Consider the following 16,607-nt stretch of genomic DNA (forward strand, 5'->3'; position numbering starts at 1 on the left):
TCAGATTTCAATAAAATTTGAAGAAAGCGCATTGTGGCGGATCGTAAAAAAATAATCCCTGGAGATCGTTTTATTTCTTATTTCCAAGCTCGATTCGTATAAGAGACACGTGCATTGCTTTTACACTAACGACGAACCAAGTTTACTGCTTTACTTTGCTGAATTATGCGCCTTTGCAACTTTCTGTGCAAGTTGCGTGATAAGAAAGATAGAAAGCCTCTCGGCCAAGCCACGGTTATTTCATTTTATTCGTTATACACCTCGATGTCCAATTAAATCGAAAATTAAATTAATCTCGTTTAAAAATTCTTTCCAGGCATATTTATTTTCAACGAAACGACGCAGATTAATCCAATTAACCTTATCCCTCTTACCTTTTTTTTTCTTAATCATGTTTTCGTTTCGTCGATCGAATCGGTAAAATTAATTCGCGGAATAATTCACAAACAAATGATAACAGTTGGAAGAAAATGGGGATAAAAGAATGATCAATCGGATGGAAAATTGATCGGTCCCTTGGCTTTTACAGGCAAGGTAAGTGGCAATATGTATGCAGTTTCTCGTAAGACGGTTTCAACACGGCTCGCAGAAATTTCAGGTCAAGATATCGCGCATGTAAAACATCCATCGATCCGAGAAATCGTTCCTCCAACTTTTCCACGATGGAACGCGCTTTTCTACCGTGTTTTCGCAACGAAACTAATCTCTTTAATACTCGTTGAAGGATATTTCCCTTCGTTCTTATTTTTTCTTTTTTTTTTTTTTGTGAACGAGAATGCAACGAAGAGGCGTATCTGTGCGATTTTGAACAAGAGTTTGAACAGGGAGATAAGAAAGTGAAAGTTCTTGGAAAGATCGGCCTGTCGATAAAAGGGAAAAGGAAAACACGTTTCGGAAATTTTTTCGAGGAAACACGTGAAAGGAACAATTTATTTGATGATTTTCTTCAAGAATACTCAGTTTTTATTCAACTTATTTGTTCCATTTTATACTATTTTTTTTTTTGTCAAACGAACGACACGACAGTTGTACACGGTTTTTTGAAATTCCATTTTTTAGAAATTTCTAAGTTGTTTTAATCTTCTTACCTGAGTCGAGGGGGTCGAAGGAAAATTCCATTGTTTAGACTTCTGTGAAAGGAAAAAAGATTTTCTTACGAAGGAACGAGCTTCGGTTGGCCAAAACTAGAGATTTCTTTTAGATAAATTTCTTTAGATATTTTTTTCTTAAATCCTAGGACGCGACAAAAGATTTTATTGCCTTTTGGAAAATTGTGTATGTACTTTTTTAGAAGAAATCGTTTACAGAGTTTACGCGCTGTGATACAAAATTTCCTTAATCTGCAACCTAGAATTTTGAAATTTCAGAATTGACATTACGTCTAATAATGACGGTGTGTTATACGATACAATATGCGATATATATAAAATTTGCACCGCTACGAGTCCACGAATCATTCAAACAAATTTTGTTCGCGAGAAGGAATTCGACTAATCGGATTTCGAATTGGATTATTTTTTCGAAAATTCCAACGGTACGATTCTTCTGTAATTTGAAATTTGTATTTGTATAAAAAAAAAAAAAAAAAGAAGAAAGAAAGCAAGGATATATTGAACTCGTATGCATTTCAAAGAAAACTTTCGTTCACAATGGATTCGACGTTCAATAGGCGTAAAACCTTTCGTCGTAAATATTCTATAGCGACCTACATTCTAAAATCCGTAAAAGAATTGCTCGATCGTTCACAAATTCCTCTTTTAACGCTATTTTATTTTCAATTACACGCCGTTTTCATACACCGTTTTCGCGTCTTAAATCCAAGTATATTTCTATATTTCTTAAGAGTCGAGAAGGGGGGAGGGGGTGGAAATTTTAAAGAAACATCGAGAGATTTTATTTCACATTTCGATTCCCCTTTTTTTTTAACCGAGATAATTTGTTAAACGTTTGTTAAAAAGGAGACGAGAAAATCGAAGGAACGTGAAAAAAAAAAAAAAAACTGTGATAATTTTAACTTATGTGGGTTCAACTACGTTGAAGAATCTCGTGGGCCAAGGTAAGTTTTAACGATAGAGTACAGGCCAGTAGGGGGCTAGGACGCTAGGAGTCGGACTTAAAAAGCGTTCGAACAAAAAGAGGCGCGCGGCCTTCCACGAAACGCTTCGACGAAAAAATGGATAGATTTTGAGAAATAGAATTTTATCTATCCCCCTCGACCCCTTATTCACACGATTCCATGTTCGATGTACGAGTTTCGATGGTGGGCAATATTTGAAATATTTAAATATTTCAAATATTTTTGAAGAAGCTCGAAATTGTAACTATTCCTTTTTTTTAAATTCACGAGATATTTTCTGATAGTTGTTGATATATAACTATAGAAAGAAGAAATTCTTTTTCTTCGCGTTGCGCTTCAATCTCGTTCGACCTATTTCTCAAAGGAAGGGCAATTTTTAACAAGCGAAATTTTTAACAAAGAGAGATAGGAGAGTGAAAAATTTAAAAGAAAATTATAAAACATTGCATACGTGAACAGCGATCCAATTTTTTTTGCGCCGAAAAAAAAACATCGACACGTGTTGAAATCACCCTTCGAAAAAATCCAGAATTTTTTGCTCCGTGAAATATTTACATACGGTTAGAAATATATATATGTATGTATAAAAAAAGAACGAAACAAAAATACGTACGTTTTTTCATTTTCATAGAAGTGCGTAAAATTCTGAAAGAAAAAAAAAAAAAAAAAAAGAAATTCTTCGTTACTTTCTCAAATTAATCTAATCTTATTGGATTAAACTTTACATATTGAATAATTTGTCTAACTAATCTTTTTACAAATTGTGAAAACATTTTAAAGACCTTAAAGCTAATGATACTCTCGCTTAGCGAGGCTAATATATTTGGAAACGATTTATTACTCTAATACGGTCACCTTAGAGAATTTACGACTATATTTACCTCCCCCCGAAACCTTATCTTGCTTAATTTTAAACAGAGATAATAAAGCGTGATAAATTGTAGTGAAAAAGGAAAGAGGAATAATTTTCAAAATAGAGAATTTCATATTTTCATAAGGATTATCATTACAATAAATGGAATAATAATTCCACAATTATAAATTCTAATTTTTAATAACTTAATGCTTCAGGAATTTTCCAGGAATATATTTGCCAATATCGATACGAACAGTAATCAATACGTTGAATCAACAGTAATTGAAAAATTCATTAACTCAAATGTTCATTGTTATTTACAGGATATCCTAAAAATGTTAACAACACCACCGGTTAACTGGATATTAAGATAAGACCCTTTTTAAGCAACATTTTCTTTTGCAAAAATTTTCGTCACCATTTTGTTAACGAGTTGTTAACGAAAACACTGGCTAATCACTCGGTCAAATGAAAAAAGTGTTGGGTTTGTACCGCCGACCAAATACGAACAAATCCAAGCAACCATGCGTCGACAAAATTCTGTTCAATATGATGAAAATTTTTTTTCGAAAAAAAAAAATTATATTGAATTAACTCAGGAACAATGAATAAACCTAATTAATCGTAGAATTTTATCGCCCTCTTTATCAATCTCATTTTCCTTCGTCAACGTTGCAATTTCCATTTTCGTCCTTCATTTTTCCCTCTTCCCTTTTCTCCTTTTTTTTATTAATACTTCCTTCACTTTCTTCGTCTTCATTTTCATTCTCTCTCTTCTCTGTCAATCTTACGATTCTTATATCCTTATCCTCACTTTCCCCTTTTTCGTCACTTTTTTACCTTTTTTTTTTGCCATTCTCCTACTCCCTACTCCTCCTCTATCCTTGTGCTCATCTTCGAAGAAAATGGGGCAAAAATTAATGAAGAGGAAACGTAGAGGAGTCGATAAAGGTGGAGAAGGATGGATAAAAAGAAAGTAGACAAAATGATAGAGAAAGGAGGATGGACGATAGGGACGATAAGGATGGAGATAACGAAGGGAAAGAAACGATGATGATAAAAGAATACGATGACACGGAAAATGACAAGAGTGGGAAGAGGAAAGGACGATGATAAAAAGGAGGGAAGAACTACAAAAAAAGAGGGATTGAAGAAAGAAGAGGATGACAAAAGATAGTGACGACAAAAAAAAAAAAAGAAGGGAGGATGACAAAGAAGAATGATAAAGGAGGATGAACATGACAAAGGAGATAATAAAGGAGGTTGACAGAAGAAGAGAGAGAATGAGGATGATGGAGAAGAGGGGGATAAAGAAGGGACGCAATTTTGTATAATAACAATTAATTAGTTTACTCGTAGTTAAATGATAATTCAACATGATTTCTTTTCGATAAAAAAAATATTCAATATCTCGAACGTGAGTTTTCTTCGACGCATAGCGAGCGAGAGTTTTTTGCAAAAGGAAAATGTTTCTGAATATTTTTGAGACGTATTATCGTTTAATCCATGAAAAATTATTTCGAGGCCGCATTGATTACGAAGCAGCGGATATTAAAAGCGTTCGGAAGCGTTGTTTTTCAACATTTATTTATCTTGTCTAACGTAAGTGAGTGCGTAGGTGGATGTAGCTTGATCATAAAGTAAAATCTGTCAGAAGTCGAAAACATGTTTCTACTTGCATTTGTTCCACTTAAAAGCCACTTAAAAACCGGGGAGGAGATAAGAAAATTTTCAGGCTAAATTCCAGCTTGATTAATTTATGAACTACTTTTAGCTTTTCTCGACGTTCTTTTTTAGGGGCAAACCCGTAATTATTAACCCGTGTTTCCAGATACATAGCCATAATGAACCCTTTGAGGCCGCGCATGGGCAAAAGAGCCACGATTTGCACAGCCATCGTCATTTGGATCGTGGGGGCCACCTTGTCGCTGCCGATGCTCCTCTTCTACAGAACGTACACCCAAAATTTCGTCAACGGCGAAGTACGAGTGATCTGCTACAGCGATTTCCCGAACAGGGACGACAACGGTCTCAGTTACGACGAATACCTGTGAGCTTATCTTATACCTGTGATAAAATGGAGGATAAAATACCCTTTCTTCCCTACTTTGCATGCCAATCATTTAATTTCTAATTGCAACATCCTTATTTCTGTTTATTTCACGCTCATCCTGCGTTAAATGTGAATCGAGAAAGCTTTTTCTTCCCAAGATCGATCAAAAAATCTGTCTTTTCTTCTTGATAAACGGATAAAATGGAGGATAAAATACCCTTTCTTCCCTACTTTGCATGCCAATCATTTAGTTTCTAATTGCAACATCCTTATTTCTGTTTATTTCACGCTCATCCTGCGTTAAATATGAATCGAGAGAGCTTTTTCTTTTCAAGGTCGATCAAAAAATCTGTCTTTTCTTCTTGATAAACGGATAAAATGGAGGATAAAATACCCTATCTTCCCTACTTTGCATGCCAATCATTTAGTTTCTAATTGCAACATCCTTATTTCTGTTTATTTCACGCTCATCCTGCGTTAAATGTGAATCGAGAGAGCTTTTTCTTCCCAAGATCGATCAAAAAATCTGTCTTTTCTTCTTGATAAACGGATATGCAGGATAAAATACCCTATCTTCCCTACTTTGCATGCCAATCATTTAATTTCTAATTGCAACATCCTTATTTCTGTTTATTTCACGCTCATCCTGCGTTAAATGTGAATCGAGAGAGCTTTTTCTTTTCAAGGTCGATCAAAAAATCTGTCTTTTCTTCTTGATAAACGGATATGCAGGATAAAATACCCTATCTTCTTTGCATGCCAATCATTTAATTTCTAATTGCAACTCATCCTGCGTTAAATGTGAATCGAGAGAGGTTTTTCCATCTTTTCTTCTTGGTTTTTTATAGAAGTAGAATTCCATTCTTGGCTCACTTTTTTTACATCAGTTTCAAGATAACGTTGGAAGATTGAATATACATTGAAATATGAGTTCACTAACAAGGTATGCACAACGTGCAAATTTCTATTCGTCCATCCGAAAGAGAAGATTCAATCAATCTTGTTGTCGTCCAATATCGAGGTTGAACTTCTACATTGTTCGCTACATTGAGCCACAATTAACGACAAATTTTACGATAAAATACCTCGTTGACGTGAATCTCGTTTATAGAGGATCGAGTTTTAATTGCATTTTCCTCGCAACAGAACTAATAACCGGCCTTGTTTTAACGAATCGCTAATGATTACTTTTTTCTCCGCTTTATCGTTTTCGAGGTAGATGGATAGTAGCCCGCTCTCTTTGAACACGGTCAATTTTGAAACGAACTTTCTTGAATCGCTTCTTATCCTCCTCTTACGAAAGAAACGGTGAGAAGAAATTTTCTTTCTCCTCCTCATTTTCTCTATTTCTCCCTCTTCTCCTTTAACGATAAAGCAGAGAAATAGATTTCACGGAGAATCAGGCGCGTTAAATGTTTTCCTTCCCAAGGTTTTTTCGATCAAAAAATCTATCATTTCTTTTCGGTTTGGTTTTCTTATTTTTCTCTCGATTCCAAGGATATAGATACGGATATCTATTATTAGGAGAGTGTTTTCAGACTCTTATTTTTCTAAGCACGCGAAGTTAAAGAAAAAAAATCTCCATACGCGAGGATCCTCTCGAGCAGGAGGAGTCCTTTCGTAAAAATAGCCACGTAGCTTTGCTCGCCATCACACATCTTCTTCCAACTTTAAATTCAGTGTGCAAGAATAAGTGTGCATTCAGGAATTTAAAACGCGAATATATTTCCTATAGATTTTCAAAACATATTTCAAATCGGGAAAACTTGCAATTCCCTCGAGGAAATTTGAGGAATTTGAACGAACTTTCTTATGCTTTCCAAAGGGAAAAATTGATCAAGAATTTCTTTAAGCACGTTTCTATAATTTCTTTAAACTTCACTACATTTTACCTTCTTTCTCCGTTTCGTTTGTAGGAATCAGGATTAGAACGAATTCAAATTCTCTGTCTCGTTTCTGCCAGGTACAACGTGATCTTTATGGTGTTGACGTACATTTTGCCAATTGGATCGATGACATTCACGTACGCCAGAATTGGTTTGGAGCTGTGGGGCTCGCAGAGCATCGGCGAAAACACCGCGGGCCAATTGGAGGGCATAAGGAGCAAACGAAGGGTAAGCAGTTGTTGTTGAACGAGAACAGATCGAAAAGTTTCTCTTGTAATAAATAATAGACGAATTTCAATATTATTCGCCACGTGAGTCGGGTGGAAAAATCATTCTTGCGAAACGATGAACTTTTTTTCTTTTTCTTTCATCTCGATCAATTGATTTTCACGCAATCTTTTCACGCTCTCGACGAGGATGACGAAAAATCGTCAAAGCGCGATTCGATCCGTTTTTTAAAGATACATCGCATTATATCGATCGTTACACGAGTCAATTTTTGTATCAAAGGGATAAAAAGATCGACGAAGGGAAGAAGAAGAAAAAAGAAACAGAGAAAAATCCACTCGAATCCAGTTGAAGTTTTTGCACGACCATTATTTTCGACTATACGAGCACTCACCCGTTATCGGGCAACAAAATTGGCTTTCATTTATTCCCCAACGGGAACGGTTGTTTCGTTATTAATCCCACGTTTCGTTATTAAACCACGATATGATTTCATGCACTTGTTTACAACATATTTCTCTCTTGTAATTGCAACTCGAGGTTGCACGAAAAGATATAATAAAATAAGATCCGGCTAATGAATCCGGTTAAAATGCATCCTTTTTTTCTTTCCTTTTTGGCGGCCAATTTTTTTGACGTATCGATGCATATGGAAAATTGCCAGCTTGCTAATCGAGCGTGCAACGTTGCAAACGTCTTCCAAACGTGACAATTACGTATTCCCTGTAACGGTGGAAAAGATACGTTTCAAAATTTCCTAATATTTAACAGATATTCTTCTCAGATGGAGAATTTCCTTCGAGAGAAATACCATTTTTCGTATCACGTGATCGAATTCCAATTTCCAAACCTGAACAAATTATCATTACGTCGCTTTTTTTAATTCAACAAGAAGCCTCACGTTTTTCTTTTAAATTCCTATTTCCCCTTCGTGATTGGTATTTAAATTAGTTAGAAAATCTATATATTTTAGATTTAGAAACGTATATAAACGTAGCATGCAAATACTTTATAAAAGAGTATTTATATTTTTAAACATTAATATGAAATCACGTTTAATTCTGTCAAGAATTGGTTAATAGTTGGAATCGAGATTTTTGTAATGGAAACGATAAGGATATACACGCAGACGTATGTAACCTTTCTTTATTTTTATTTATGGGACATATCTTGTTGCATTTTAATCCGGGGACACCCGGTATATCCACGATAAAATTCGCGATAAATTTCGATCGAACACATTTAACGAAATTCAATTACTGTGCGTGTAAAATGGTAGCATCTTCGAAGGCATCTGATAATACTGCTCGTATTTAGAGCCGTAAATCCAATTCATCGAGACCAGACCAGTTTTATCGCGTTGTTTTATAGAGAAGAGAATTTTCCTCCTTCGAAGAAAATCGGTGAATTATCCTACATGGAATGTTCGAAACATTCGAAAAGGAATCTTTCCTTTTCCCTGAAATCATATCGATTCAATTACGATCTTTCCGAACGATTGAAAACGATTTTTAAAATTGGGTTTCTCGATTTTTCGTGATTTTCGTCCAAGGAAAAAAATCTTTCGATAATTAAGAGAGAGAATTTCACGTTGCTCTAGTGGTCTAGGCAGTTTGGCTGGTATGCCAAGTAACCTACATACAAGCCATTAACTACTGTACAATACAATTTATAGAATGGTGTATCGTGTATAAATTAATCGTGGAAAGAACAGTATATTTGGCTCGAGCTGGATAATATTTGGATCTCGATATTATATCTCGTGAAACTAATTTTTCATCTTATCGACATTCTCGAAAATAATTAAGATTAAAAAATACGTTACCTCGAATCGTCACATCTTATTTCGAGCAAAAAAACTTGTATCCAAGCATTTCTTCCAAAAATTTCCAATTCTCTGCAAAAGAGATGTGAGAGAAGAGACAGTATTGTTGTTTCCAATATAGATTGGTCGTTTGCCAAACGGCCAGCTAAACGTAAAATCAACGCGATTCTTTCCAATTTTCCTTGGACATCATTTTAGAAACGATCGTCAGTGATCTCAATCATTTGAGATCAGCCATCCCGAATTAATCAATTTTGGTGGAAAAAGATAAATCAATAAAATCAATCGTTGAAAATCGAGTGATTCAACATTTCAAGCTCGAGTTTCTTTAGAATTTTTTCTAAACAAAATTCGATTAATATCGATTGTAAAATAATAAGATGATCAGCCATCCCGAATTAATGAATTTTGGTGAAAAAAGATTCAATAAAATCACATAAAATCAATCGTTGAAAATCGTTGATTCAACATTTCAAGCTCGAGTTTCTTTAGAATTTTTTCTAAACAAAATTCGATTAATATCGATTGTAAAATAATAAGATGATCAGCCATCCCGAATTAATGAATTTTAGTGAAAAAGGATTCAATAAAATCACATAAAATCAATCGTTGAAAATCGTTGATTCAACATTTCAAGCTCGAGTTTCTAGAATTTTTTAAACAAAATTCGATTAATATCGATTGTAAAATAATAAGATGATCAGCCATCCCGAATTAATCAATTTTGGTGAAAAAAGATAAATCAATAAAATCAATCGTTGAAAATCGAGTGATTCAACATTTCAAGCTCGAATTTCTTTAGAATTTTTTCTAAACAAAATTCGATTAATATCGATTTATAATCGATAATATATATAATCGATAAATATATATCGAAAATAATAAGATGATCAGCCATCCCGAATTAATGAATTTTGGTGAAAAAGGATTCAATAAAATCACATAAAATCAATCGTTGAAAATCGAGTGATTCAACATTTCAAGCTCGAGTTTCTTTAGAATTTTTTCTAAACAAAATTCGATTAATATCGATTGTAAAATAATAAGATGATCAGCCATCCCGAATTAATGAATTTTGGTGAAAAAGGATTCAATAAAATCACATAAAATCGAGTGATTCAACATTTCAAGTTCGAGTTTTTTTAGATCGGTCGTAAAATAATAAGATTGTTTTTAAACGATGAAATATATCTCCAGGCTTGTCTAGATTTGAACGACAGACACGTGAAATTACGTGATATTTGCGCATAGGTGGCAACACAACAGGGTTAGGTTAAACCGAGCTATAATTTGTAATTACATTTAATAGGTAGTTGCCACGCCTTCTCATAAACTAAATTCACTCGTGAAACATCATAATGGTAATTGGATAGTGCGAGCTGATTCCTTAATCTTTTTCACGCAACACACGTGATGACAAATTTAATTCTATCTAATCGTATCTTTGCTAGAATTGCACGAATGATGAATTCTTGAGAGAAAATTATAGTTGGATAAAAATGCTGAAGAGGAAAAACCAGTCGATCCAAAAATTCTTCACATTTTCGTCGTGGCACGTGCATTAATCGTGCATCATCGAATTGGAGAAAATTTAAATTAAATTATTGATTTCGCAAGATTTTTTTTTTTTCCAAAAAAAGAATCATATGCACATACATGTAAATAAAAAGTTTTGAAACAATCTTAACAAGCGGATCGCAAAAGTTTTTCGTCCATATTCTTTTAATTCTCCCTTACGATCTCCAAATGATCTCTATAAATTTTTATACGATCGTGCGACGTTACGATTTTATATAACCGAATAGATTATTATCCTCAAGGAACGGGGAAAAATTGGACTTTGAAATTTTTATTAAATATTCGCCCTATTATTGTTATTATTATTACAATTTGATTGAAAACATAATTCTTTTTATATTCATCATATAATGTATCGTTAAATCGTTATATCCTTGACAAGAATTTTAAACCTTCACAAGCTTCAATAAATTTCTCGTGATAACAATTTGATCATTCTTCTGTGTTTCTTCTTTTCAAGAAGATATATATATATATATATTTTTTTTTTTCTTTTTTAAAAAAGTTGAGTGCCAGTATTTCAGCGCGATTTTTTTTTTTTACACGGAAGTTTCCTCCGAAGGCAACACCTGCTCTTGATGCAACTTCTCTGTTTCGTTCTCGTCCCCGCGAAAGTCTGATAGTTTTCCTATGACTGTACAGTGTATTCCTCGGAGAACGGAAGATAATTTTCAAAATGGGATGAAAATATTTGAAGAAAAAAATTCTTTCGAAGGAGGATTTTCCCCTTAAATTCTCTAATCCAGAGAGATAATACAAATCAAAAACTTCGTGCACCAGAGATATCTTAGGATTCATGGATGGAAACTGGAAATTTCTTTCGTTTCACGCGTAATTAAATCTCGCAATTCAACTTCGTTATTATTACTTTTCAAAGTAATTTCTAAACCTTCTTCTTCTTTTCTCCTCTAAATCATTAAAAATAATAATTATTCGAGTAAGATTTGACTAGAGAGAAAGAGAGAGCGAGAGAGAGAGAGAGAGAGAGAGAGAGAGAGAGAGAGAGAGAGGAGGAGGAGGAGGAGGAGAACGCGTCAATCAAGCGATCGTTTAATTAAATGAACGCGACGAGCGGGAAAAAAAGGGGAAGGGAAAGAGTATTGCATAGAGATACGAGACCATCTTCTTCCCCAAGTGGTCCTATTGGATTTCGATTAACCGAGAAAGAAGAAGACTCTCGTTTCCTTCTACGCTGGTAACAACGTTCCACGATGACCTGGCCCTCGACAACGACCGAGGAAATACATCCTCCAGGAAGAAAAAGTTCGAATGGTGGATCAATCTCCCTTCCCTACACGCACGAATTAAAAAGCGCGCCTCGAATCGATCGAAGAAACCGAAGGAAATGACGAGCGAAGATAATGGAAAAATAGTATTAATCAAGGAGGTCGAGTCGAAAAGCGATCGATTAATTGCGTGTAATAACCGTGTAATAAATTCTAAGACGAGACAAATTAAACGAATTGAACAAATTCTCGAGGAAAACTTCGATTGAAAACAAAGTGGTGTTACGATACACATCGTAAAATCGTGATACGGCCGTTAAGTCTAGTTACACGAATAAAATAGAATAGATGGCCTGTCGAGATCCTATTTTCGGAGGTTGAACGCTTGAATACGCGGAGTGTCGGTGTGCTGATCCCGTGACGCGTGCATAATGGCACAATGATACAATTTCATAGGCGAGTGGCTCCGTAAAATGGAGGGGGGTGCTGGACAATGACGAGTTAAATTCCGCTGGACCGAACTTCAAGATGGAGTTCAAGCGCGGTTGTCAAACTTCGGACACACGGTTGGCACACGGTTTCCCCTTTCTGCTCTTCAAACTTTCGCTCGAAAATTGTTGTTAAGCGGCTTTAACGCGAACCGAGGTTACTCGGTTGTAATTGCGTCACGCAGTTGACGAATTTTTCTCGTTTTCACGACAACGGGTAGAGAAAAATCGTGGGCGTCAAATGGCATTTCGTGTCAATATGTATCGAGATCACAGGTGTAAATTATATCACGAATATTAAAAAAATATGAATATCCTTTTATCGGAAAGAATTTAGATTAAATTCGTAAATATAATTCCACTTTAGGACGATAAATGTATTTTAGCCGTATAGCCCGCGAGTAAAAGGGAGAATTTAAGAGAATTGATTTCAGTGATATATTCTATTATTTTTTGGATTTTCCCTTCCATTTTGATTTTCTTATTTATTTTTATATATAGTTCACGATTACAATTATACAGATTAATTCTGATCTGAAAAAAAAAACAAGACGTTATTTAAATAAATATGAACATTGCTTTTTTTTCAGGTGGTAAAAATGATGATCGTGGTGGTACTAATATTTGCTATATGCTGGTTACCTTTTCACGTGTACTTCATCATAACGTCGTATTTCCCGGAGGTTACGAATGAATCGTATATCCAAGAAGTTTTCTTGGGTATTTATTGGCTTGCGATGTCTAACAGCATGTACAATCCCATAATCTACTGTTGGATGAATTCGAGGTAAAATATTAGTTTATAAAACATCATATAAATAGCTTTAAGTAAGTATGAATTAATCGAAAAATTTCTTAGGTATAGGCATGATCAGGAAGGTTTTCAATAAAATTTCACTTTGATTGAAAAAAAAATGATTGGCAAATTTTCCTCGTTGCACGTGTAAATTCGTTTTAATGATTACGTCAATCAAAAGTGCAAAACATTTTAATTGTTATTCGATAAATCAACAATCAAAACTTAATCGATCTTAAGTTTTCAACTAGTAATAATTTTGGACAGAACTTTATTGATTTCGATGTCGCTGCGTCAAAGCGTAATCGTACTTTAATTAGAAATGCCCTTTAGGTTAATTTTCACTCGCTATATACGTTTCATCGTTTGTAAACAATTTTCACATGTACACGCGATATGTGTACTTAAAATTGATTTATTATCATTCGATTTAAGAAAAAAGAATAATTTCAAACTTTATCGAACAATCCATAGTGTATAAAATATAAATTTTAATTGCGGTTTGGTTGATACGATATATATATATATATCAAAAAACCGCACGAACCGTCGAAGACAAATCCAGACAACATTGTTCGTCCCACAAACTGAATGAAACGGGTGCCATGTGATTGATTTGAAAATAGCCATTTACCAGAATCCCTTTACACGTCATACACAGGAATTGTTTCGGTGAAATTCTATCCGTGCACACCGGTATCATCGTTTCGTACCAAACAACTAAAAAAGTACTGTCCGTAACGAACAATTTCCTCACAATAGGCCAATAGTTCTCGTCCTACAACACTCGTTCATCTGTACTCACGAAAAAACAACAAAAAAAAAAAAAAAAAAAAAAAAAGAAACGGAAAAAAAAACTCTCACTTTCCGATAAAATACTACCTACTCGTTTGAAATGTACCGTTTCCCCACCGATATTTTCCCTCGAAAAGTTACGAGTTTTAGATTAAAACCTCTGTCTCGAATCCAATTTCTACGAGAATTTTTCAATCACGAAAAATATAAACGCGTCTGGCAAACGTTGAAACAATGAAAATTCCATTTGGCTATCTGATCAATAATAATTAAACGAAACTTTTTCTCAATCTATTTCGCAGATTTCGACGCGGATTCGCCCATTTTTTCTCCTGGTGCCCTATGGTGAAAGTTCCACCCGAGCCTTCGTTATCACGATCCGAGGCGTTAACGTCGCGTTACAGTTGCACAGGAAGTCCTCAGACGAACACAAGGATATCACGGAACGGTACGTCCTCGTCCACGTCCTCCTCTTTGGAACGCTCTTGCACAACATCGTCCACGACCGAGACACGATTCGAGCACGATGACGTCCACACGAACGCGCAAAATTCTTGCATTGATTTGCACGATCTCGCCACTGCCAATGTCAAACCCAATGAATCGCGAGACGAAATAGAGTAACGAAATTGATACGACGACTGTCAGAAAATTGATTCGTTCGGTAACAGGTAGCTTTTAACAACTTTATCACGCCACGAACGTACGAGTCGAACGAACCGAAAAAAAAAACATCTCGATCGGTATTTTCGCGCGAGCTCGATCGATAAGAAAGAAATCATTACAGTTCGGTGTATAAACTACATTATTCGCACGTGCGTTTCATTATGAACGATTCATAAACGAATTTATGAAGTAGGAAATCAACTTTTGCACAGATGCAATATATCTTTGTGTTAGTTAATGCCTGATCGAATCTATGCATGTAAAATTCTTATTTATGAATGAAAAATCCTAAATAACGGGAAAAATTGGTTTCTATTGAAATTCCAAAAAACTAAAAAAAAACTATATTATTATTAATATATCGATACAAACAAGATCGGTTTTTAATTTTTAATAGGTACACCGCGAATACATTTGTGTCTACGATCGAGAGGAGGAAACGATCGATTTTTGGCCGAGCATCGAGGAAGAAAGTGGAAAACCTCGCAAACTACGGGTCACGTGTCTTGACAGGAAGAAGAAAGCCCTCAGCAACGAGTACATACCTGGATATAAGAGTACATATCCATAAGAAGTCGGCCTCTTCAAGATTGATCGTGAATGAAATAGGGAGAGATTGAGAGGAGCCGATAAATTCGAGATCTCCTTTCTTAGAGAGAGCGCACGCAGACCTGTTATGACCAGAACCAAACCAGGAAGCTCAAATAATTGTTCACTATGTTCAATAGAAACGTTAATTATCCAAACTATTAGAATAAATATTTCCGTTTTGATGTAAACTACGCTGAATCGAGCCTCAACGCGACGACGAGAATGAATTGAAGGATTCATAAGAAAAATGATCTTTGTCAATTTTTGTCTTTGTTCAAAAGAATAAATAAATACTCTTGCATTTTTATTTTTTATCGATAGATTTGATAGATAAAAGTTCCTTTAAAAACTATTAATTTTACGAACTATTATATGATGGTACTAATTACATTGCCGAACAAATTATGAAATTGTGCACTTCATGTTTCTGACAAGAATCTTCTTATTTGGAAGATCTTTTATTTCGAACTTTGCTTCATACATTTAACTGAATGAAAAAATAAAATAAAAATAAAATTTTCATATTTTTTTTTGCATTGCTATAACACAATATAAAAAGTTATTAATTGAAAAGTTAATTTTATGTTAAAATACGCTTAGTTATATTATATACAAGTTAAATTGTTTAGTGTATGTATATATAAACATTAACGGACCAATAATCTACCTACTGCTATCTGCAAATGTTTATGAAAAAGTTTCATTTTTCTAACAAAGATAGAATTTCAATGAGAAATTTATAAGGACGTAGATCATGATAAAGTAGTTTAATGTGTGCAGTTTTGTAAAACATAAACTGCTTAATTAATTCTTCCTATTACTAACTGTTCCTACTGTGTATTGGTATTATAAATCTAATAGAAAAGAATTCTAATTTTCATCGAACGAAAATGTTTTCTATTTCAGATGATAGTTTCTTTAAAAATGAAAAATCTATATTCTTAATGAAATTTTGCTACTTAAACAAGCTTGTATCTTATTTTATTTCGCTCAAATATTGTTTAAAAAAAAATAAATATTATAATTAATATAAAAAGTACGGATAACGTTTTATTACAATTTAAAAATAGTAATGACAAACATTTTTGTTTTAAAAATGAACAAATGTATTTGCGAATAAATGAATAATTTATGGAATAATTATTTTGTTGAAAATATATTTACTTAATTGTTTGTATAATCTGATTTGTATTTTAATTTTTAATTTATCAATAATTTATAATTTTTTTTCAATTTTCAAAGAAATATAATAAAAATCTTAAAATTTTTGAGCGAAAGTGTATATTTACTTTGGTTGTCTATACCATGTATTTATTTAAATATTATTTAAATAAATTGTTATAATACAAAATGTTAATAATAAACGCTAAATGCATCGTGAAAATTAATTATTAATATTATAATTCTTTGTAAAAATAAATTTAGCTTTCTAATATATAATATTTTAATACGAAAATTTTTTTTTTCTTTTTTTTGATTGAAAAAGAAATAATATAATATATTTAATACTGATAATATTTCGCAATTTCGGTGTTCGATTAT

The 16,607-nt window shown here is 33.7% G+C and overlaps 1 protein-coding gene and 1 long non-coding RNA gene across 3 annotated transcripts in view; one reads left to right on the top strand and one right to left on the bottom strand.

Moving 5' to 3' along the window:
* Positions 1-15,366, top strand: part of LOC100871413 (tachykinin-like peptides receptor 99D) — a 28,288-nt gene extending 12,922 nt beyond the window's left edge. The window contains exons 2-6 of one of the 2 annotated variants that reach the window (XM_003692108.4): positions 4,765-4,983; positions 6,950-7,100; positions 12,808-13,004; positions 14,111-14,256; positions 14,872-15,366. In XM_003692108.4, the coding sequence (XP_003692156.1) occupies positions 4,765-4,983; positions 6,950-7,100; positions 12,808-13,004; positions 14,111-14,256; positions 14,872-14,984 (826 nt within the window). In that variant the 3' untranslated portion in view covers positions 14,985-15,366. Of the gene's footprint in view, positions 1-4,764; positions 4,984-6,949; positions 7,101-12,807; positions 13,005-14,110; positions 14,433-14,871 lie in introns of those variants that run through there. The other variant, XM_086902478.1, reaches the window with a different exon arrangement.
* On the bottom strand, positions 12,642-14,529 carry LOC147658378 (uncharacterized). Its single transcript, XR_015290571.1, has 3 exons — positions 13,648-14,529; positions 12,860-12,986; positions 12,642-12,751 (listed from the first exon to the last, which is right to left on the bottom strand). It is a non-coding gene; the product is annotated as an uncharacterized LOC147658378 (long non-coding RNA).
* Positions 15,367-16,607: the final 1,241 nt, after the last annotated feature.

Source organism: Apis florea, unplaced genomic scaffold (genome assembly GCF_048593485.1).
Source record: "Apis florea isolate Af1SG1 unplaced genomic scaffold, ASM4859348v1 contig_2272_pilon, whole genome shotgun sequence".
NCBI lineage: Eukaryota > Metazoa > Arthropoda > Insecta > Hymenoptera > Apidae > Apis > Apis florea.